General features: G+C 38.9%; 1 protein-coding gene across 7 annotated transcripts in view; it reads left to right on the top strand.

The window, feature by feature from the left end:
* Positions 1-13,629, top strand: part of EGF (epidermal growth factor) — a 95,854-nt gene extending 82,225 nt beyond the window's left edge. For 3 of the 7 annotated variants that reach the window (XM_058721659.1, XM_058721657.1, XM_058721656.1), the window contains 4 exons: positions 3,365-3,529; positions 7,530-7,641; positions 10,730-10,835; positions 12,754-13,629. In XM_058721659.1, coding sequence (XP_058577642.1) covers positions 3,365-3,529; positions 7,530-7,641; positions 10,730-10,835; positions 12,754-13,004 — 634 coding nt within the window. In that variant the 3' untranslated portion in view covers positions 13,005-13,629. The remainder of the gene's footprint in view (positions 1-3,364; positions 3,530-7,529; positions 7,642-10,729; positions 10,836-12,753) is intronic. The other 4 variants (XM_058721663.1, XM_058721658.1, XM_058721660.1 and 1 more) reach the window with 3 other exon arrangements.
* The last annotated feature ends 9,240 nt before the right edge of the window (positions 13,630-22,869 follow it).

The following is a 22,869-nucleotide window of genomic DNA, read 5'->3' as shown; positions in this document are numbered from 1 at the left end:
TAAGTGGAGGTCCTCGTTTACTCTGTATTGGCTTTGAACCACCCCACATCCTTCTGGCCAGGTCTTCTCGAGATCAAGATCCCCCAACTCCAGTGCTGTGAAATGTTTCATGAAAAAAAGTTGTGTGGTCAAGTCAGTTTGAGAAATGCTACACACTCTAGCCCTCAGTTCTTGATCATATTACACCACAATGTGAAAAAGTCTTGTGAACCTTTTTTCAGTCCAAAATTTCTTAAAATTATTTAAACAAATGAACTCAGGTTCAAATTTATTTGAATAAATAAACCCAGGAATCTTTTGCTTGGTTTAACAGGACTAGTTAATAACCCAAAGAACTAGTAGTGGGTGGCCCATCCATGTGAAATGCTAACTGACTGCTCTGGGCCTCATACAGCCCAGAAAGGCGTCGATATTACAGCTTGCCTTGGCTCCCCAGCACTCTTGCCCATGTGATTGGCATATTCCTTGAGACCCTAAAATCTCTGAGGTTAATATCCAACAGTTTAAAAGAGGCTGTTAGGCATTGGTAGTAAAGGACTATAACCAAAGATAGCTAGAGTTAAAACAGTATCCAGGAAAGCATGAAGTAATTTGATGGTCCTTTATACTTACTACACTCAGATCCTATCCTCTCTTTCATGGTCCATTCTAGAAGAATAGCTTCTCTCTCTCTCTCTCTCTCTCTCTCTCTCTCTCTCTCTCTCTCTCTCTCTAAATTTTTTAATTTTTTTAAGGTTTATTCATTTTTCAGAAGAAGAGCATGGGGGGGGGGGAGGGGCAGAGAGAGAGGGAGACACAGAAACTGAAGCAGGCTCCAGGCTCTGAGCTGTCAACACAGAGCACAACACAAGCCTTGAACTCACAAAGTGTGAGATCATGACGTGAGCCAAAGTCAGATGCGTAACCAACTGAACCACCCAGGTGCCTCTAGAAGACTAGCTTTTCAGAGGTGCAGACAGCTCAAAAAACCTTTTTGGGAGTAGCCCAATGCAGCAGAACACTGGCTCTGACATCAGAAAACCATTTAGATCAAACTTGCCATTCACTGGCTAAAATAAAAAAGACAAAAAGTAACAAATATTGGCAAGGATGTGGAGAAAGAGAAGCTCTCATACAGTGTTGGTGGAAATATAAATTGGTACAGCCACTGTGGAAAACTGTATGCAATTTCCCCCCAAAATCAAAAATAGAAATACCGTATGATCCAATAATTTCACTATTGGGTATTTACCCAAAGAAAATGAAAGCACTAATTCACAAAAAATATATATGCACCTCTACGTCTATTGCAAGAATTATTTATTATAGCCTAGGTATAGATGCAAACTAAGTGTCCAGTAATAGATGAATGGATAAGAAAGATGTGGGGTGTGTGTGTGTGTGTGTGTGTGCGCTCACGTGATGGAATATGACACAGCCACAAAAAGGATGAGATGTGCCATTTGAGAAAACATGGATGGACCTAGAGTATGTTCTACTAAGTGAAGTAAGTCAGACTGAGAAAGACAAATACCATATAATTTCACTCCTATGTGGAATCTAAAAAAAATGAGTAAACAAAAAGCAGAATCGGACCTATAAATACAGAGAACAAACTGATGGCTGCAAGAAGGGAGAGAGATGGAGGCGTTGGGCAAAATGGGTGAAGGCAAATGGGGGGACACAGGCTTCCAGTTATGGAATAAATAAGTCACAGGAATAAAAGGCACAACATAAGGAATATAGTCACTGATGTTGTAATAGTGATATATGGTGACAGATTGTAGCTACACTTGTGGTGAGCACAACAAACATATAAACTTGTCAAATCACCATGTTGTACACCTGAAACTAATGTCACATTGTGTGTCAGCTCTACTAAACAAACAAACAAACAAACAAACAAACAAACAAACAAAATCCCTGCCATTCATTAGCTGTATGACCTGGTGTAAGTTACTTACCACCTTTGAGTCTCATTTTTCTCATCTATAAAATGGGAATTTGCTATTGAAAGTAAAATGAGTAAAAGTGCCTAGCACAGTGTCAGACACATGGATACTTAACAAATGCGAGTTCCTTTCCCTCTCTCTCTGAAAGTGACTTTCCAGTGCTCTTGTGACCAACTCGAGGTAGAGCTTGGCCTAGGGTCTAGATCTTCTGGAGCTCCATCCAATGCTTTTTCCATACTGTCTCTTCCCATCACGAGGACCAGTACCAATTCCCTGTGTATTCATTCCTTCATATGATATGGACAGTATGGATATAACAGATAGTTGATCCAGGGCCAAGGGGGGAAGAAATTCCTAACAAGTGGGTATCTCAAAATGTTTAATAGGATATTTTTTTAAAGTTTATGCCGTTGCAAAGAGTAATAGAATATAGTTGTTGTACCCAAGATCCCATAATTTCTGGAAGTATACATTCCCAGTAGATGGCAGCATTGTTTCATTTACTTTTGTCTAAAAGGTTGACAAGCATATTGGTGGCTGGTAATGCTAGTTACAGTTTCACTAATGAAATACTGCCCCTGCATGCCCCTTTTCCTCCGTTTAGTTTTTTTCTCCCTTGAAGAAAGTAGACAAAAGTTCACATGTTGTCACTAAGACATTTTCTCTTGAGTAGTGATTTTTTAAAAAAGAAAGCAGGGCGCCTGGGTGGCTCAGGCAGTTAAGCATCTGACTTCAGCTCAGGTCATCATGATCTTGGACTCTGTGAGTTTGAGCCCCATGTTTGGCTCTGTGCTGACAGCTCAGAGCCTGGAGCCTGCTTTGGATTCTGTGTCTCCCTTTCTCTCTCTGCCCCTCCCCTGCTCACGCTCTGTCTCTCTGTCTCTCTCTCAAAAATAAATAAACATTAAAAAAATTGTAAAAAGAAAAGAAAGAAATGTTTCCTCAGCTGACTAGGCTGTACTTCCTGTTCAGAGGCTACACATTCTTTTATAAGCCTGGTCTCAAGTGAGGGGCCCTGCCTTCAAATTCTTCCTTCCTTTGACCTCCACTCACTGCAATCTAGCCAAACATTTGTTTAAAAACTCTCTTGGCTCTTAGGGCAGAGTTGCTTTGTGTTGGTCTTAAAGGTAGCTCCTCAGGATTTTAGCCTAACAGAAGCTGATCTTTAATCAATGTTCTGCAATGCCTTATAGAGGCGGTATGCAAATAATCCCCCATCCATCCCAGGGCAAACGGACTAAAGGGGGAAGTCCATGCCGCATTAACGTGTAAATCAGAGTGCTTTCAACTGACCCCTGATGGATTTTCCATATGCTTCTAAAGAGCTGAGCCTGGAAATGCAGAGGTTGAAAGACAGCTGGATATCGAATCTGAAAACTCTAAGTGTTTTTGGCCAGGGCTTACTGCTGACCTCTGTTTGTGTGTTGTTTCAGCTGTGTTTTTGGCTATGTTGGGGAGCGATGTCAGCACCGGGACTTGAAATGGGAACTGCGCCACGCTGGCCAAGGGAGACAGCGGCAAGTCACTGTGGTGGCCGTCTGCGTGGTGGCGCTCGTCTTGCTGCTGCTGCTGGGGCTGTGGGGGGCGCACTGCTACAGGTGACCTTTTCTATCCATTGGCACTTCCTTTTTTTTAGTGTTTGTGTATTTATTAGACAGAGAGAGAGAGCGCGTGAGCGCGCGTGTGCATGTGGGGGAGGGGCAGAGAGAGAGGGAGAGGGAAGGAGTCCCCAGCAGGCTCTGCGCTGTCAGCACAGAGCCCCATGAGGGGCTTGATCCCATGAACCTGTGACCGGTGCCCAAACCTGAGTTCAACTGACTGAGCCCCCTGGGCCCCTCCGTTACAACCTCTTTCTTGCTCCTCCCAGGAGAATGCCTGCCTCCCTGAGATGAACTTTTGTTACAGACTTGCTACATTTATTTAAAAGGTGTCGTTAACAATAAAAGACAACAAGAAATGTCTCAGGATTTCACTGCTCTGAAACATCAGTGGTTTTACTTTTCCTTGTTCCACTCCAGTCTTTGTCAATGTATCTGTGTTGTTTCTGGGGCTGTTAACTGAGCATAATGCATTTTTACATTCCACTTTTTTCTCTTAGCATCACATGCTTCCCCCCATAGGCTACGTAATTAATTTCTCATGGCTGTCTTCCACTGAGTCAATTTTCTGCAAATTATTACTTCTGTTCCAGAGAATCAGTATTTTCCCTCACCCAGAAGTTCCTTCAGTTTTGTTTTTTGAGTAATTTCAAGGTGAAACTTAAAAACTGTGGAACAAAAATATTTATACGTTTAATTAAAAAAATAATGCTACATTAAGGTGAAGGAATAGGTATCACATTGTTTGCTTATTTTCCATCAAAAGTTTTTTTAAAAAAAATGTTTATTTTTTGAGAGAGAGAGAGACAGAGTGTCAGCGGGGGAGGGCCAGAGAGAGGGAGACATAGAATCTGAAGCAGGTTCCAGCTCTGAACTGTCAGCACAGAGCCTGACGTGGGGCTGGAACCCACAAACAGCGAAATCATGAACTGAGCTGAAGTCAGATGCTCCACTGACTGAGCTACCCAGGTGCCCCCATTATTTTCCATTTTCTTAAAAAATGACATCATCCTCCACCATCATCAATGTCGAAAAGCATTTTATGTGCTATTGTAGTTTCTGCTGTACAAAACTATTGAGTCAAAACGCGTTTGGGGTAAAGAGGACTTTTTATCTAATTCAGTTTCATCATTATATGGCTAAAGAGCCTAAGTCTCATTTAACGGTCCCAGTTCTCTGGGAATGTAGGAAATACCTATCCCACCATCTGCAGATAAAAATCCAATCACGTTTACCAGCGCTACACAACCATTCAGGAGGCTAGTGTCATGCATTGTGGAGAATTTCAGAATGTCATCCAAGATGTGCTTGTCTGAGATCCTGCTATATCTTAGTGTTGTGGCTAACAGTATGGGCTCTAAGAGTCAGACTGCACAGGTATAAGTCTCTGTCATGCTTAAGTAACATCAGGCATGTTATCTAAAACCTTTGTATTCATTAATTTCCTTTGCTATAAAATGGAAGCAAAGAACGGTACTTATCTCAAGAGTTATTGTAAAATTAATTGAATTAATTTAACTAAAGAGTTTAGTGTAGAACTGGCATATAGGACTTAATAAACACTATATGTTATTAAGATGATGATTTTTTTTAGGAACTGTAATCTTCCCCTAAAGACTAACATGTTCTAAACCCTTTTATTTACATCTTGAGAGACAAGATTCTCAAGCACAAACTTGAAATTTGTAATTCAGAGTGCCAACAATAACCATTTCACTTTTTAGCCTGGTACTGGATTTGTGGAAAGAATATCGAATAATCAAGATTTATTCCATTGGACAGAATGCCGAAAGAAAAGTAGATGCTTGGCAAATAGTGTAGAAAAAATGGAAACAAGAAACTCAAGTTCATGTGTGCTATAATTATTAAGTATTTTTTCTTATTCTATGGGCTATGACATAGTAAATAAGTTTTATGTTCTGTTGATGTTCTTCAGAGCTCTGGGTTGAAAGCTAGTGTCAGATTGCTGGCTTTTTGGACTTAGAACTCAAAGACCAGCTCAGCTGGTCTGTGTAGACTTAATATACAAATAAGAACATTTTTGGCTTCTGACCCCCATTTACCTAAGTCAAAAGTGATAAGAACTATTTCTTCACAAAAAAAAAAACAAAAACTCATCAGAACGCCTTCTTTTACTTTTTACTGGAATGCATCCAGAGCTGCAAAGTTCTTTCTGAGCAAATCTATGGTTACTTACTTAATAGTTCTGGTCAGTGGAACTGATAACCCAAATTTTCAGCTATGTGTTTGACTGCATTTGTACTCTGCTATATTGATTCTGAGAAGATCAAATTAAAACTGCTTGTCTAAATATTGTCATGTCACTAAAGTATACCAGTAAGTACAGATCTTAGGCATGTTGAATGATTTTCTTTAAATTTTTTTTATATTGTTTATTTTTTGAGAGAGAGACAGAGTGTGAGCAGGGGAAGGGCACAGAGAGTGAGGGAGACACAGAATAATCTGAAGCAGACTCCAGGGTCTGAGATGTAAGCACACAGCCCAAGATGGGGCTTGAACTCACAAACTGTGAGATCATGACCTGAGCCTAGTTGGATGCTTAACCGACTGAGCCACCTGGTGCCCCTGAATGATTTTCTTTAAAGAGTTATAATCAGTTATTTCCTCCTTTTGTATTACCCCTTGCATGTCTTGTCTAGATTGAGCACTTAACACTCTTTGGTATATCTCTCAAAAGTTTGTTTGTGGAACTAAGTAATTTTTTAAATGTTGTAATATTACTTCATAAAGCTTGATTTCTTGGAAGGACCCCCTTGTAAGAAAATCAACAGGAAGACTTCTGTCACAACCTATAACTTTGTTACTTTGCAACTTGGAACTGCTTCTATTATCCACTTGCTTCAATATTTTCCTTGATGCCTTTGATTAAAAACAGTAACAGCCCATACCACCACCCAGTACCATCTGTCACACTGAACTCACAGTTTCTAGAATGGTTTTCATAGGAGTGCCTACCTTCCTTACTACTCTTGATCAGATGTCCAGGCAGGCCTATTTGATAGATGGTCACACTCCTAGAGGGACTTAGCTGCCACCTGCCCAAGACAGCAGCACTGTTTCAGAATCTTGAGCTGGTTAGTGATCTTTGCCATAACATTTCCTTCATTGCCTTGCATTAAATGGCTGTTCAATACATTATGTACCCATCTCTCTGCCTCTAGAGGCTACTGCTTTGGAGACAGGGATCGCAGCTTAATATTAGATCTCCCTCCCTTAACTTCCCTTCCCCTCAGTGCATGACACCATGCCTTCTATAGACTTTGTGCTTCATGTTTGTCAAACAAATAAGTGTTTATAAAGCTAGATTTGGAGGCGAGAGACCTATTCTATTTCCTAGCTTGGCAAGTATGGGATAGTATTCTCTTGGGTTCTCCACTGTGTGTCCTTGCATCTGATGCTTTTGAGCAGCAGAGGGCGCCAGGCCAATGGAAGAGGCCTAGGTTTTGTGTCATTGTGACCCAACTCCTAAGTTGCCTTTGGTAGCTGTGTGCCTTGCATGAGTCACTGCTATCTTCTAGTCCCACTGGCTTCACTTATAAAATGGAGCTAACATAGCCTGTGTCATAGTTGCCGTGATATTATTTCCATAGACACTCCCTGCCGCCCAAATTGTAAGTCCATTAAGGTAGAGACTTTGCTGTTGTTTCTCCACTTCTTTATCCCCAGTACTAGGGTAGTACCTGGGATATAGTTAGTAGTCAGTATGTACACATGAGTGAATGAATGCATGGCTCCCTGCCCCCTGGCCCACAACATCTCAGAGAACCTTGGAAAAAATGAAATATCATCTGGAAAGTTCCAGAGAAAAGAATACCTTAAAAACCCCAAGTTATGCTCCTAGCTTTCTTAATATTTCTTCTCTCTCATACATTGTAAGTACCTACGTTTCAGTAGCAAAAGCGGTTGTCCCTGACCATCGCTAAAAGGGTTCTGGTTGTGTTTTGTTTTGAAATTGTCTCACATTTTGGCTTTATTGCAGAACTAAGAAGCTACCATCAAAAAATTTGAAGAATCCTTATGAAGAGTCGAGCAGAGAAGTTAGTAGGCCTACAGACAGCGAGGCAGGGATGGCCTCTTGTCCCCAACCTTGGGTAATGTGACCGAAGGACATGAAGCAAGAAATTGGCTTCATATGGATCCTGCTTCATTTTTTTCTCATTATTTTTTTCTGTCATGTACCTTCTTTCTATAACTTATACTTTTATGGGTGATGTTAAAAGTCTTTCCCAATTTTTAGGTAATCTCTTTCAAATGGATGTCTTAAAAACCCAAGATTATGCTCTCATTTTCTTTTTTTTTTTTATCTTCTTTCTTCTTCTGGTTTCTCACTGTAGATGTTTATTTATTTATGTATTTATTTATTTATTGAAATACAGCTGATGCTCTAATTTTCTTAATATTTCTTTTCTTCACATACATTTTTAAATCTGTAAAATTCAGCAGCAAAATTGTTGCCAGACTTAGCAAATAAAAATATAGGATACCTAGTTAAATTCATACTTAGCACTGAATGTTAAATTTAAATTCAAATTTAACTCGGTGTCCTATATTTTATCTGGCAAGTCTACACATTTTCTTTTCTTTCTTTCTTTCTTTTTTTAAAATCTACACATTTTCCTAAAAGCATAATGATTGGGAAGTTCAAAATGCTTCATAAATCACCCACTTCAGCAGTTGATCTTGGAACAGTGCACGACAAGTTTGGGATAGGCTCAGCTCTCTTAAAACTGTTGGAATTTCCATTTCCAGACACCTGTCAGAGTAACTTGACTAGTTTAGTGTACTGCTGGCAATATTTGTTGTATACATTGCAGATAAGGCTGGAATATGTGGCAGATCCATGGGGGTGGGATTGAAACCTGCGGGCGAATAGGGAAAAGATTATTAGGAAGATATTATGGAAGGGTGGAGATTGCCTCCATTCCCACACCATTTCCCCACTCCCCCACCTTCACTTCACTGTGCTTTCCCAGAGAATAGCTCTCTCATGGCCACAATTTTACCTAACAGGTGATCATTGTCCCTGCTTCTTATAGGCATTCAGTGTATACTTATTTTCTGGCTGAAACTTGAGTACACAAACAAAGTAAGCAATGTGAAGTCTAGCTTTACCCTCCTAGTAATTGGCTGTCTAATCTTCAGCAAGTCATTTAACTCCTGTTTCCTCTTCAGGACACTGAGGCGTTCGGATTCAGTGGCCTCTGAGACCACTTCTGTATCTCCAGATTTAATAAGTGTGTGCTTCTGGGTGGACTTACCTATAGAATGTCCTCAGTTCTTTGAGACCTCATGACTATGCAGACTTCTAAATGACCATTATTGCATATGTTGGTCTAGATGGTATTTCATTCAGGTTTTGGGTAGCAGGTTTAATTCATGTTGTTGAAATCATGGAAGAGTGAGAGAAACAATCTCTATCTAGTTTTTAAAAAATCAAAAACACTTGCCACTGTTATGAGCAACTTATTGGCTAAGAGCTATACTAGGAGGTCTCAGGCTGCTGAGCTCTGTCCCCCTAGCCGTCCTGTCTGCCGTAATTGTCATCGACACCAACTGCTGCTGTAGATATTAGTGGGAGTGAGAGAGAGCTGAGCATCTGAACTAGCAGGAGAAGCAGCAGAACCGAATCTGGTTCTATCAGCTGCCTTCCCCAGCTCAGCCCAGAATTCTAGGGCTTATGTTCTTCTGGGAGAAACACATGTGGCTGGAAAATTTGCAGTGCAGAGGACTGGATTTTGACTTCAGTCAGAAATAATGAGTATGCGCCCTTAAACAGTGGGTCATGTAGTGCTTTTGCAATATATTGCTACAGAGAGACCATTAATGAAGAGAAAGCAGTGAAGGATAATTAGCACTGTGGAAAATAAGAAAATGAAAACACATGTTCATGGGATTCACCAACATTTCTCTCCCTACTCATTATTCTTCCTATACTTTTCTCAAAGGGAAATATTAGCAGGGAGGTTTTTTTCTTCCCTTTTCCTCATTGTATTTCTGAGTCTGGGCTCGTTTCTGTAGAAAGCCCATTTCTGAGCCAGCAGAGCATGATCAGCTAAAATCTTGGGTCAGTCCCTCTGCTGAGTTACTCACTGGTGAGGAAGGACTTGCAAATTACATCCTTTGTCCTCCGCATGAGATAACTTATTTTCTTTAATTTTATCATCGATCTTTGTGTGTGTGTGTGTGTGTGTGTGTGTGTGTGTGTGACCAATTCTTTATTTTAATGTTTATTTATTTTTGAGAGAGAGAGAGAGAGAGCATGAGCAGGAGAGGGACAGAAAGCAAGAAGGAGAGACACAGAATCTGAAGCAGGCTCCAGGCCCTGAGCTGTCAGCACAGAGCTTGACGTGGGGCTCAAACTCACAAGCTGTGAGATCATGACCTGAGCCGAAGTCGGATGCTCAACTGGCTGAGCCACACAAACACCCCTTGATCTATTTTTTTTATTGATCTATTTTAATAGCTAATCTATCTAGTGTGAATGTGAGCCAGTGAACTCTGGTTAGCCTGCATCGCAAGTGCCCAGTCAATTGTGGATAATACCATAAGGACAAAATAATCAATTTTTTGACCAAAGAGAAATGCTGGATTTTTCTGGGCCTGCCTTTTAGAATTCTTGTTCCCAAGCTCTTCAACTATGAAGAAGCATTTGGTGGATCCCTGAAAAATAGTAGTTCTACTATTAGTTATTATTACTCATTAATGACCCCAAATTCCTTAGAACTTGGTAGCAGGTTTAAATGAATTTTATAAACTAAACACATACACATATTTGAACAATTGGATCATATACACATATGAGATCTTATTTGGCTCTTGGGCAATGGTTAGAACACTATGGATTCTTGGATTGCTTAAAATAAAACAGTGGTATCCTTGGGATCCATGACCCAAAAGTTGGGATTCCAGAATTAGAATAGATTCTTCAGTAAAGCCATTGGTAGTGCCTAGTTGCTTTAATAGAGTATTCTCTATTAAGTGGCTAGTATGTATGAGTAGAGTAGTATGGCTCCTGAATTTTCCATTAGCAAGAGCAATAAATTTGGCAGGGCCTTTCAACTTTCACATTCCATAGGATGAACATAACGAAGCCATAGACTTTGGTTTAATGTATGTTGAGATAATTTGTGAATTATAGCAATGTCCTCTCTCTCCTTCCCTCTCTTGTATTCTCTGCAGTTTGTGGTTATAAAGGAACACCAAAATCTCAGGAATGGAAGTCAATCAATGGCCCTCAAGGACAGTGAGGCAGCAGATGTTAGCCAGTTTTCCTCTCGGGAGACAGGTGAATGGCTATCTTTACTTGGATCCTGAATGTTTTCCTTAATGTGAAAGTCTCAAAGAAGCACAAAAACAATGGTTAAGCTGTATAAGCTATGCGAGCAGCTGGGCTGTATTGGAATGCCCTAGAACTTAGAGAAATGTGTTTGGATTGGATTCCTATCTTATGTGAGGTTAGCACGTTTGCTCAAAACTCTGGTCACATACCAGTCTGCTACATCACTCGGAGCAAGCACACAATGAGTGACTCCTTACTTGAATTAAGTTGGGTTTTGAGGTCATTCTTGGGGTTTGGGATCTGTATTGGTAGCTGTAGGTGTAGTTCCGGTGAAATTATAAATGGCTCCAAGAAAATGTGTTCTGTGTTCTACTAGGAAGGTTCTTCTGAATTCAAATTGATCTGGGGGTCCTCCTGGGGATTTGGGAGTGTTCAAGTCTTCTCAGGAGCTAGCCCTCAGCCAGATGCCTGGCCATCTGTGAAGTCCATGGCTACTGGGAGAGGGGCCATAAAATCAACCCAGGTTCTCAGGCTTCTCTGGAACTCAGTCTGCTTCACGTGGAAATGGAGTTAGACACCCTTTAATATAATACTTTGCCAAGGGTTGCATTATGACATCTTGGGCATGGGTCTCAGATGTCAGTTTTATTTCATAATTCAGGGGGCAAAGTTGAACATGTTTTGAATCCTACGCTGTTAGGTTCAAAGAAACTTTGAGCCAACATAAATAGTTTCTCTGCTGAGAGGGGCTTCAACTCTACTTATATTTTTTGACATTTGCTTTTTGTAAATATGCTTGTTACCATACTCTCCTCTTCAGATATCCATATGGAGAGAACATGGGATTCTTGTTTTGAAAAACTCACTCTACACTTCTGTCTCATACATGTATTGTCATGTAACCCAAATTCAGTAGAACTTTTTTTCCTTGAGGAAAGCCCTGGATATTATGGTACACTTAAGAATTGAATATTAAAATTATAGTAAATATAGTTTTACATATAAACTGTTATTAGTGTTGTTACTTGTGTAATGAACACATTTAGCATTTTCAAAAGTTACTTGGGTTTTGTTGTTATTACTAACATTATTAGAAAGTAATGGAGTACCTTGTAGTTACATATTACTTTTTCTTGAGGAGGTAAAAGCATCAAATTCTTTATTGCATAAGTAATTCACTGTCAAGGTACGTATAATTTTGCCAGTTAATCAGTAGCACAATGATTTGACCAAGGTATGGTTAAACTCAAGAAAGAACTAAGAACTTGGTTAGCTGAGTACACAGGAAGAGATTAAAATATCTCCCTTTTTGCTCACTCTACTGCAGTTTGACCCATTCTTTGTGGGCCATTCATAAAGCTGTCTCCCAGTATGAGTGATCACACCCCCCAATCATGTCCAGCTGTCTCATAAATATATGTGGTGAAAGTGCACAAAGAGATCCGCAGTAAGGAAATAGAGTGGAGAATGAGATAAAAGATTGAGACTGGCTCTGAGCCAATTCCTTCTCTGCTCCTGGAAAAACCATTAAAATACAGGCTGTGCTGGTGGTGGATCCATGGAACCATGTTCATTGACCTCAACCAACATCAGTTGGTGCAGGTTAAGTTAGCACTGTGCTAGGGGCCGAGTGCCATGCTAGGTCATAGGCATGCAAGTGCATTTAAAATCTGGCCTCTGTTCTCAAGTCTCCCAGATGGGGAGAGAAGTGCACAGAGAAAGTTAAAATGGAATGTCAGGTAGTATTGCCTTTGATTCGTCTCATCCAACCAAGTTTTAAAAATATTGGATCCAGGTAGTCTGAGAATGGATTCATTTTGTGCCTCATCTTTTAGGCCTACTCTCCAATCACTATTATTAGGGCCTCTCTTGCTGGATATTGTGAATGATGTGAATCCTAAAATTCCTTTTTCCTTTTGTATAGGGTCAGTGCAACTGCCATCACGGAGAAATGAACCCCAGGTGTACATGGGCGCAGAGCAAGGCTGCTGCATTCCACCATCCAGTGATAAAGGCTCTGGTCCCCACGGAATGCAGTGGGGTTTTCATCTCCCTTCCTGTGAGGCACAGCCCATTGCTCTGGGGGTTGAGAAGTCACAATCTCTCTTGTCAGCAAACCCCATATTGCAACAAAGGGCCTCAGATCTACCACACCAAAAGAAGCTGACTCAGTGAACACTGGAATTGAAAGGAAGGTCAAGAGGTATAAACTGTATTGATAGACAGTAATATTTCACTTCAAAAAGTGTAGAGAAAATACAGATTTTGGTTTCACAGTCTCTGCCACTAATCACCTACTCAGTATCCTGGAGACAAATAGGTAGTTGTGCTTTTGTTTCTTCCTCCAAGCAGTCCGCTGCAGATTTTCAAGTAAGAGTCACAGTGAGAATCACTAGATAACTCATTAGAAACCAAAGTACATAGTGCTTGGCACACTGTGTTGTCTTCAATAGTCAATGCAGATAGATATTTTTTTTCTCTGCAGCCCCAGAAGAAATCTGGGGTTAAAGTAGGCAAACACACTGGCTCGGTCAGTTGTAAGGTAATTCCTTTTATCTGGACAGAACATTTGGCTCAATCTTATAAGATGATTAGAATATTAAAATTACTGGTATGATACATTGTGGGCATTTAACTTATCATTGGTGTGGTCCATGCTGGTAATCTCACAGAATGAAATTTTAAAACCAAATCAAAAAATGTACTAACTGAGAATCTGATTTCTTCAGAATTAGTTGGCTTATGTTTTCTCTTTTAAAATCTTTGAATGAAAATATTTTATTTTAAAACATTACCCAAGGGGCGCCTGGGTGGCGCAGTCGGTTAAGCGTCCGACTTCAGCCAGGTCACGATCTCGCGGTCCGTGAGTTCGAGCCCCGCGTCAGGCTCTGGGCTGATGGCTCGGAGCCTGGAGCCTGTTTCCGATTCTGTGTCTCCCTCTCTCTCTGCCCCTCCCCCGTTCATGCTCTGTCTCTCTCTGTCCCAAAAAAATAAATAAAAAAACGTTGAAAAAAAAATTAAAAATAAATAAATAAATAAAACATTACCCAAGAGACATCGGTGTTTCTCAAGCATTGCTATCCTTTCCCCATGGAATTTTTTTCAATGAAAATGGTAAATTTTTCCTTCATGCGTTTGCACAGAATTTTTACCTTTTCAAATATGAGATTGTAAGCAAATTTCCAGATTTATTTTCATTTTGAACAATCAATCTCTACTAATTATTTAAATAAAATCATTATAAACATAAACATCTTATTGTATTCCTGGTTAAGCAATAAATTATAGTCTAAGGGATATTAGAGTTGAACCAAAGTGATTTGCCAAGCTTCCTATTTTTACACTTCTAAAAATAATTTTGAAATCTATCATTGTAACTTTATAAAGTAAAACTACACAACGTTTTCTAATTAAATCTCATTCTTGTAGCTAAGACATTGTTACTACCATTATACAACCTGATACAGTAAGTGTAGACTGTTTAGGCTTTTGGATTATTCTGTTAATGCATTAGCTAATCCCTTTGCTTATCTTTTCTTGTGTTTCTCTTCAACTCCTTAGACTTTGGTTATACCGGAAGTCAGAATAAAAAGGAGGTGAAGCACAACTCTTTGGGTAGATACTTAGATATTTTGGTAAAGATTTGGTGGTGAGGAGGGTAACTTAGATAATTGTTCAGTATGATCCCTCTTCCAGTTAATTCAGATTTTTCTGTACTCTGTATTAAGTTTTGCTTTAATTGACAGCCAATACCCTGAAGGATCATAAGATCTATTTTTTTTTTTCCTAATGAGTGAAATGACCTCAGAAAACAATACTCAGAATGTTCCCAATTATGAGGAAATTATATTCCTAAGTGTGAATCCTATTTCTCTTCCAAAAGTGAGCATTTCTGAAGCTTTAAAGGTATAGAGTATACATTTTTAAAAATTTTTACTATCTCTTTTAGGATTTCAATGATAACTAAAGAGATGACATGAGACCACCGTAGCTCATAACATAACATTACCTTTGAACCAGAAAACCCTTGTTTCCTTCAAGGTTTTCAGTGAACCTGATTCTTCATAAATTGGGAGCATGTGAAGTCCTGAACCAGGCTGTAACATTGGCTCCCTGGTCAGATTAAAGAAAAAATGTACTTCGTGTTCTTTAATCAACAAGTCACCATGAAGAGATGGCTTCTTTTCTTGTGGTTCCACTTTTCTACCAGAAATATCCTATTTTAAAAACTTATGTTTAGAAAAGAGCATTTTCATCTAAGATGTTTGATTTGCATTTTTTCCCAGACTATTTTTATTTCTTGACTCTTATGATCTCATTGGGCACAATGCCTGATTGTGATTCTATTTGACTAAATGTCGCCTACTACATATAAAATGAGCCTTCTGCCCTCTTTTTCTAGCATCTAATGAAGGCTTAGTACCCTATATTGTTTTAAAACCATATTGTTCCAGTTTCACCTATTAGCCTTGATTTCCAACTCATATCATTTTCATATGAGTAAATGATTATTGTGTGATAATTGAAAATGTGTTAAAAGCACTAAATAATAAATCTTTAAAAATAATTTTGGAAGAAAAGGAAAATACTTAGTCATTTGAGTAGCTGTGATAGGCAAGATGTTTTGTTTTACTTTTTCTTTCTTTTTTCAAATCTTTAAATTAGAAACCCTAGTTCTATGCATTGATTCATCTTGAGCTCTTCAAATTTGGACATGCCTGAAGCAGAAAGTACTTCCCCATTTGGAACTTCATAGGACTTCTGTAGCTAGTAGCCATATGCTAGCAACAATATAGCTCGATAGGAAAATATGTGATAAAACATTTAGTATTATGTTAATCATGCATATATGTGAAACAGAGACTTTAAGGAAGCATATAAATTACAAAACAAACCACCTAACTGGTGGTCATATATTTTTTTTTCTTCTGCAGTGAATATTTGGCCATTCTGGCATGATTCAATTCCATTTCTGGTGGGCCAGTAGAAAATGAAGATGTGCCCACTCAACAATTAAGCCTGCAGGATGCATTCTTTTTTTTTTTTTTTCTAATTCCAGTTAGTAAACATACAGTGTTATGTTAGTTTCAGGTGTACAATATAGTGATTCAACACTTCCATACATCACTCTGTCCTCATCACAAAGGCACTCCTTAATCCCCACCACCTATTTAACCCTTCCCTCCACCACCTCCAAACATCAGTTTTTTCTCTATACTTAAGAGTATATTCTTGATTTGTCTCTCTTTCCTTCCCCCCCCACCTTTGCTCATTTGTTTTGTTTCTTTAATTCCACAAATGAGTGAAATCATACGGTATTTGTCTTTCTCTGACTGATTTTTTGCTTATCATTATACTCTCTAGCTCCATCCACGTTGTTGCAAATGGCAAGGTTTCATTCTTTTTTATGGCTGAATAATATTCCAGTATGTGGGGTGTGTGTGTGTGTGTGTGTGTGTGTGTGTGTGTGTGTGTGTATCTCATATCTTCTTTATCTATTCATTAGTTGGTGGACACTTGGGCGACTTCCATAATTTGTTTATTATAAACAATCCTACAATAAACATAGGGGTGCATGCATCCCTTTGAATTAGTGTTTTTTTACTCTTTGGGTAAATACCCAGTAGTGTGATTGCTGGATCAGAGTAGTTCTATTTTTAAGTTTTTGAGGAACCTCCATACTGTGTTCCAGAGTGGCTGCACCAGTTCACATTCCCACCAACAGTGCACGAAGGGTCCTTCTTCTCCACTCCTCACCAACACCTGTTGTTTCTTCTGTTGTTGATTTTAGCCATTCTGACAGGTGTGCGGCCATATCTCATTGTAGTTTTGATTTGCATTTCCCTAATGGTAAGTGATGATGAACATCTTTTCATGGGTCTGTTCGCCATCTGTATGTATTCTTTGGAGAAATGTCTGCTCATGTCTTCTACCCATTTTTTATATGAATTATTTGTTTTTTGGGTGTTGAGTTTTATAAGTTCTTTATGTGTTTTGGATACTAAGCCCTTATTGGATATGTCATTTGCAATTATCTTCTCCCATTCTGTAGTTGCCTTTTAGTTTTGTTCATTGTTTCCTTTGCTGTGCAGAAGAAACTTTTTATTTTTATTTTTTTAAAGTTTTTATTTATTTATTTTGAGAGAGAACTCATGTGAGCAGGGATCAGGTAGAGAGAAAGGGGTGATAGGGAGAGAATCCCAGGCAGGCTCTGCACCATCAGTGCGGAGCCTGATGCAGGGCTTGATCTCACAAACCATGAGATCATAACCTGAGCTGAAACCATGAGTCAGACTCTTAACTGACTGAATCACTCAGGTGCCCCAGAGCCTTTTAGTTTTGATGTAGTCCCAATAGTTTATTTTTGCTCTTATTTCCCTTGCCTCAGGAGACATATCTAGAAAGAAGCTGCTACAGCTAATGCCAGATATATTACTGCCTGTGCTCTGTACTAGGATTTTTATGGTTTTGGGTTTCACATTTAGGTCTTTAATCTATTTTGAATTTATCTTTGAGTATGGTGTTAGAAAGTGATCCATTTTCATTCTTTTGCATGTTGCTGTTCAGTTTTCCCAGCACCTTTTGTTGAAGAGACTGTGTTTTTCCCATTGGAAATTCTTTCCTGCTTTGTTGAAGAATAATTGACCATATAGCTGTGGGTTTATTTCTGGGCTGTTCTGTTCATCTATGTGTCTGTTTTTGTGCCGGTACCATACTGTTTTGATTACTACGGCTTTGTAATATAAATTAAATTCTGGAATTGTGATGCCTCTAGCTTTGCTTTTCATTTTCAAGATTGCTTTAGCTATATGGGGTCTTTTGTGATTTCATACAAATTTTAGGATTATCTGTTCTAGCTCTGTGAAAAATGCTGTTGGTATTTTGATAGGGGTTGCATTAAATGTGTAGATTGCCTTAGGTACTATAGACATTTTAACAATATTTGTTCTTCTCATCCAAAAACATGAAATGTCTTTCAATTTCTCTGTGTCGCCTTTGAGTTTTTTCATCAGTGTTTTATAGTTTTCAGAGTAGGTCTTCCACCTCTTTGGTTAGGGTTATTCCTACATATCTTATTATTTTTGGTGCAATTGTAAATGGGATTGTTTTCTTAATTTCTCTTTTTCTGCTACTTCATTATTAGTGTATAGAAATGCAACAGATTTTTGCACATTGATTTTGTATACTGCAACTTTACTAAATGCGGTTATCAGTTCTAGCAGGTTTTTGGTGGACAGTCTTTCAGGTTTTACTCTATATAGTATCATGTCATCTGCAAATAGTGAAAGTTTTACTTCTTCCTTACCAGTTTGGACGCCTTTTATTTTTGTTGTCTTATTGCTCTGGTTAGGACTTCTAGTACTATGTTGAATAAAAGTGGTGAGAGTGGATATCCCTGTCTTGTTCCTGACCGTAGAGGAAACGCTCTCAGTTTCTCCCCATTTAGGATGATATTAACTGCAGGATTTTCATAGATGGGCTTTATTATGTTGATGCATGTTCCCTCTAAACCTACTTGTTGAGAGTTTTTATCATGAGCGGTTGTTGTACTTTGTCAAATGCTTTTTTTGCATCTATTGAAATTAATGTATGGTTCTTATCCTTTCTCTTATTGATATGATGTATCATATTGATTGGTTTGTGAATATTGAACCACCCTTGCAACCCAGAAATAAATCCTACTTTGTTGTGGTAAATGGTTTATTTTAATGTATTGTTGGATTCAATTTACTAGTATTTTGTTGAGAATTTTTGCATCTATGTTCATCAGGAATATTGACATATAGTTTTCTTTTTTTAGTGGTTTCTTCATCTGGTTTTGGTATCAGGGTAATGCTGGCCTCTTAGAATGAATTTGGAAGTTTTACTTCCTTTCCTATATTTTGGAATAGTTTGAGAAGAATCGGTATTAACTTTTCTTAAATGTTTGGTAGAATTTGCCTGCAAAGCCATCTGGTTCTGGACTTTTGTTTGTTGGGAGTTTTTTGATTACTGCCTCAGTTTCGTTGCTGGTAATTAATTGATCTGTTTAAATTTTCTATTTCTTCTTGTTTCTGTCTTGGTAGTTTATATGTTTCTAAGAATTTATCCATTTCTTCTAGGTTTGCAATTTGTTGGCACATAGTTTTTCATAATATTCTCTTATAATTGAGTTTCTGTGGTGTTGATTGTTATTTCTCTTTTCTCATTGTGATTTTATTTATTTGAACCCTTTCTCTTTTTTCACGATAAGTCTGGCCAGAAGTTTATCAATTTTATTGATGTTTTCAAGAACCAATTCCTGGTTTCATTGATCTGTTCTATTGTTTTTTAGTTTCTTTATCATTTATTTCTGCTCTAATGTTTATTTCCCTCCCTCTGCTTGTTTTAGGTTTTGTTTATTGTTCTTTTCCTAGTTTCTTTAGATGTAAGGCTAAGCTTCTTGCTTTTTGAAGTAGGCCTGTCTTGCTCTAGACTTCCCTCTCAGAACTGTTTTGGCCACATCCTAGAGGTTTTGGACAATTGTATTTTCATTTTCATTTGTTTCCATGTACCTTTTTATTTCTTCTTTTATTTCCTGGTTGACTCACTCATTGTTTAGCATGCTGTTTAACTTCCATGTATTTGTGGTCTTTCCAGATTTTTTTCTTGTGGTTGACTTCTAGTTTCATAGTGTTATGGTCCGAAAATATGCATGGTATGACTTTGATCTGAATTTGTTAAGGCTTGTTTTGTGGGCTAATATGTGATCTATTCTGGAGAATGTTTCATGTGCACTTGAAAAGAATGTGTATTTGCTGCTTTACGATGGAATGTTCTGAATATATCTGTTAAATCCATCTGTTATAGTGTGTCATTCAAAGCCATTGTTTCCTCATTGATTTTCTGTTTAGATAATCTGTCCATTGATGTAACTGTTTAATGCATTTGGGTGTTTCATGTTAGGTGCATAAATATTTACAATTGTTGTATCTTCTTATTGGATTATCCGCTTTATTATTATATAGTGGCCTTCTTTGTCTCTTGTTATCATCTTTGTTTTAAAGTCTACTTTGTGCAATGTAAGTATTGCTACTCTGACTGTCTTTAGGTATTCATTTGCATGATAGATGTTTCTCCATTCTTCTGCTTCTTTCAGACTGCTGTTCATTCTATTGGGCATGTTTCTCATTTTGTTTATTGTACCCTTTATCTCTGCTATAGTATTCCTTATCTCTGTGGTAAGAGTCTCACTCATGTCCTCCACTCTTTTTTCAAGTCCAGTGAGTATCCTTATGATCATTACTTTAAATTCTGTATCAGGCATGTCACTTACCTATGTTTCACTTAGATCTCTGGTCATCGTTTTGTCCTGTTCTTTCATTTGGGATAAATTTCTGTCTTTTCATTTAGTCTAAGTCTCTATGCCTGTTGCTACATGTTAGGAAAGTCAGCTACCTCTCCTATCCTTGAGGGCAATGGCCTTATGAAGAAGAGATCCTGCAGTGCCCCTGCTTCCCAGGACCTGGTGTTTCCTGGAGTGTCTCCAGTGGGTGCCATGTGTGCTCTGCTATTTTGTCCTGGCTGCTTTATCTTTTAGACCAGTTGACTGCAGAGCCACTCTTTGCCTGTTATGAACAGTGTTTGGTCCCTGGCCTGCACGTGGCACATTTTAACTAAGTTTGTTCTGGTCTGTTTGTGAAATGAGACCTGTCACTACCACCACCGTAACTGAGGCTCTGCAAAATCCCCAGGTCAGGAGGTGGTTTGAACAGGGCTTTGGGCTGGGCTTCTGGTAGAGGGGATCCATGGTCCTGGGACTGAGGCAAGCACAACTGAGAGTGGCAGCTCCACAGGGGTTGGGGCTTGTCAGTAAGCAAGTTAGGTAGTGAGTGTCAGTGCTGTGCTGGTTCCCACAAGTGGCTCTGTATTTATGCTGAGGGGTGGAGGAGGGACACGGCACCTGCCAGTTTCTGTGTTCCCTTAGAGGTCTCTCCATGAGTGCTGTCTCTCTGGGATGTGCTTCAAGATGAGTGAATAATATCCCCACTGTGTGCCCCAGGTGCTCTTCGGATCACTGTTTCCATGCTGTATGTTCCTGAGATGTTTTCCTGCCTTTTCTCCAAGAGCAGACTCAATGCTCTCCAAGCTCTCCCAGAAGCAAGCATGGTGACCTTTAAAACTCCAGGTTTCAACTGATGCTGGTTGCAAGAACTCATGAATTTGGCTCCTCTTGCTTTCTAAGCCATTTGATACGGAGATTCCTTTTCCCCATGTGCTCCTCTGTGTGCTAGTCTGTCTCTTACCCCTCTCTATGACTATGCTCCCCACCTCCAACAGCAGCCATTATCTGTTTCTTTTCCAAGCCCATCTTTGCACTTCTTATCTTCTTTGATGTGACTTCTTCTCTACCTTTAGTTGTGAGGTTTGTTCTACCTGTCTTCAGGCCCACTTCTGGTGTATTTAGGATGATTTCATATTTATCTAGTTGTACTCATGGGACGGGGTGAGTGTAGGGTCCTCCTACTCCACCACCATCTTCCAAACAGTTACTAGGATGCATTCTAAACTAAGAGTTATAAATCCCACGTTAGTGCCTGAGTTATTTGGGTTCCTATTTTTCATTTATATCATTAATCTGCCAGAATAATGAAAGTATAGTAAAACTGTTGCTATTGAGAACATTTAGGGAATCATTTTGGACAGTGAGTCAAGTGTATGCACCTTGGTTTCTTTAGCTCTAAAATGAATCATCCTTGGGGCGCCTGGGTGGCGCAGTCGGTTAAGCGTCCGACTTCAGCCAGGTCACGATCTCGCGGTCCGTGAGTTCGAGCCCCGCGTCCGGCTCTGGGCTGATGGCTCGGAGCCTGGAGCCTGTTTCCGATTCTGTGTCTCCCTCTCTCTCTGCCCCTCCCCCGTTCATGCTCTGTCTCTCTCTGTCCCAAAAATAAATAAAAAACGTTGAAAAAAAAATTAAAAAAAAAAAAAATAAAATAAAATGAATCATCCTTTGTGTGAAAACAACTTAAAGTCACAGCAAATACCAATACAAACTGAGATGTTCTTACTACCTCTGAGGTATTGAGATACTCAAAGCCTTACTGCTTTAAACACCCAATGTTCTTTTATTAGTCCAGGATAACTTTCTCTATCATTGTATAAAACATGTTGAGCATAAGTATATCTATCATTTTATAAAACACATCAAGCATAAGTATACATTTTCTTGACAACATAAGAGCTTCATTACACATCAGCCATAATAAAATGCTACCGTTTTGTGATGATCAGAGCTCCTTTACTGTATATTAAAGGTTCTTGAGTCCAAATATTTTACTTTTCTTATAAACTTTCAAGCTGTCAACTCTCATGTCTCTATCAATTACCTTCCCTGCAAGCTCCTCGTCACCTTCCTTATTGCTTCTGTTTTGTAAACTTGTGTTCAGATAACCGAGAAAGTTAGCATTGTAACCAAAAGTAAGAATAAATGTATATTGAAGGCAAGTTTAAGAACATTTAGTGAGTAAAGTATATAAATTTAGCCCTTAGACTTTTGGCATATTGCATCCTTTTATTTTTTCCTTACTGTTCTAGGCTACATTCTCAGAATGCAGATACATCAATTCCACATAGGTGAGGTGGTGTCACTATGTATATAATGACAATACATAATATAGTCGTTAAGAAGATGGTCTCTGAAGTCCACAGGACTGGATTTAAATCCCATTGTATCGCTCACTAGCTTTGTTACCTTGTTCAAACTACTTAATCTCTCTAAACTTCAATTTCCTCATCTCTACAATGGGGAGAATAACATTACTGTTGTCATAAGATTGTTGTGCTTTGAAGTGAAATGATGCATGTACATGCTTACCATAAAATTAAATCATGTTATTATTTTGCCCCCTTTTAAGACCACTGTTTCAATAGTATTAGCTTACACTATGGTAAACTTGTTTGTACTGCTTCGAATCCAGGCAAGTGGCACATGAAGATGGGGCAAAGAGCAGAGCCCTAATCCCCTGGGTCAGAATTTCAAGGGGCATTGTACACAAATATCATGACGGATTAACCATTCAAT

The sequence above is a fragment of the Neofelis nebulosa genome, chromosome 3 (assembly GCF_028018385.1).
Source record: "Neofelis nebulosa isolate mNeoNeb1 chromosome 3, mNeoNeb1.pri, whole genome shotgun sequence".
NCBI lineage: Eukaryota > Metazoa > Chordata > Mammalia > Carnivora > Felidae > Neofelis > Neofelis nebulosa.
This window is presented reverse-complemented; position numbering and strand designations above follow the sequence as displayed.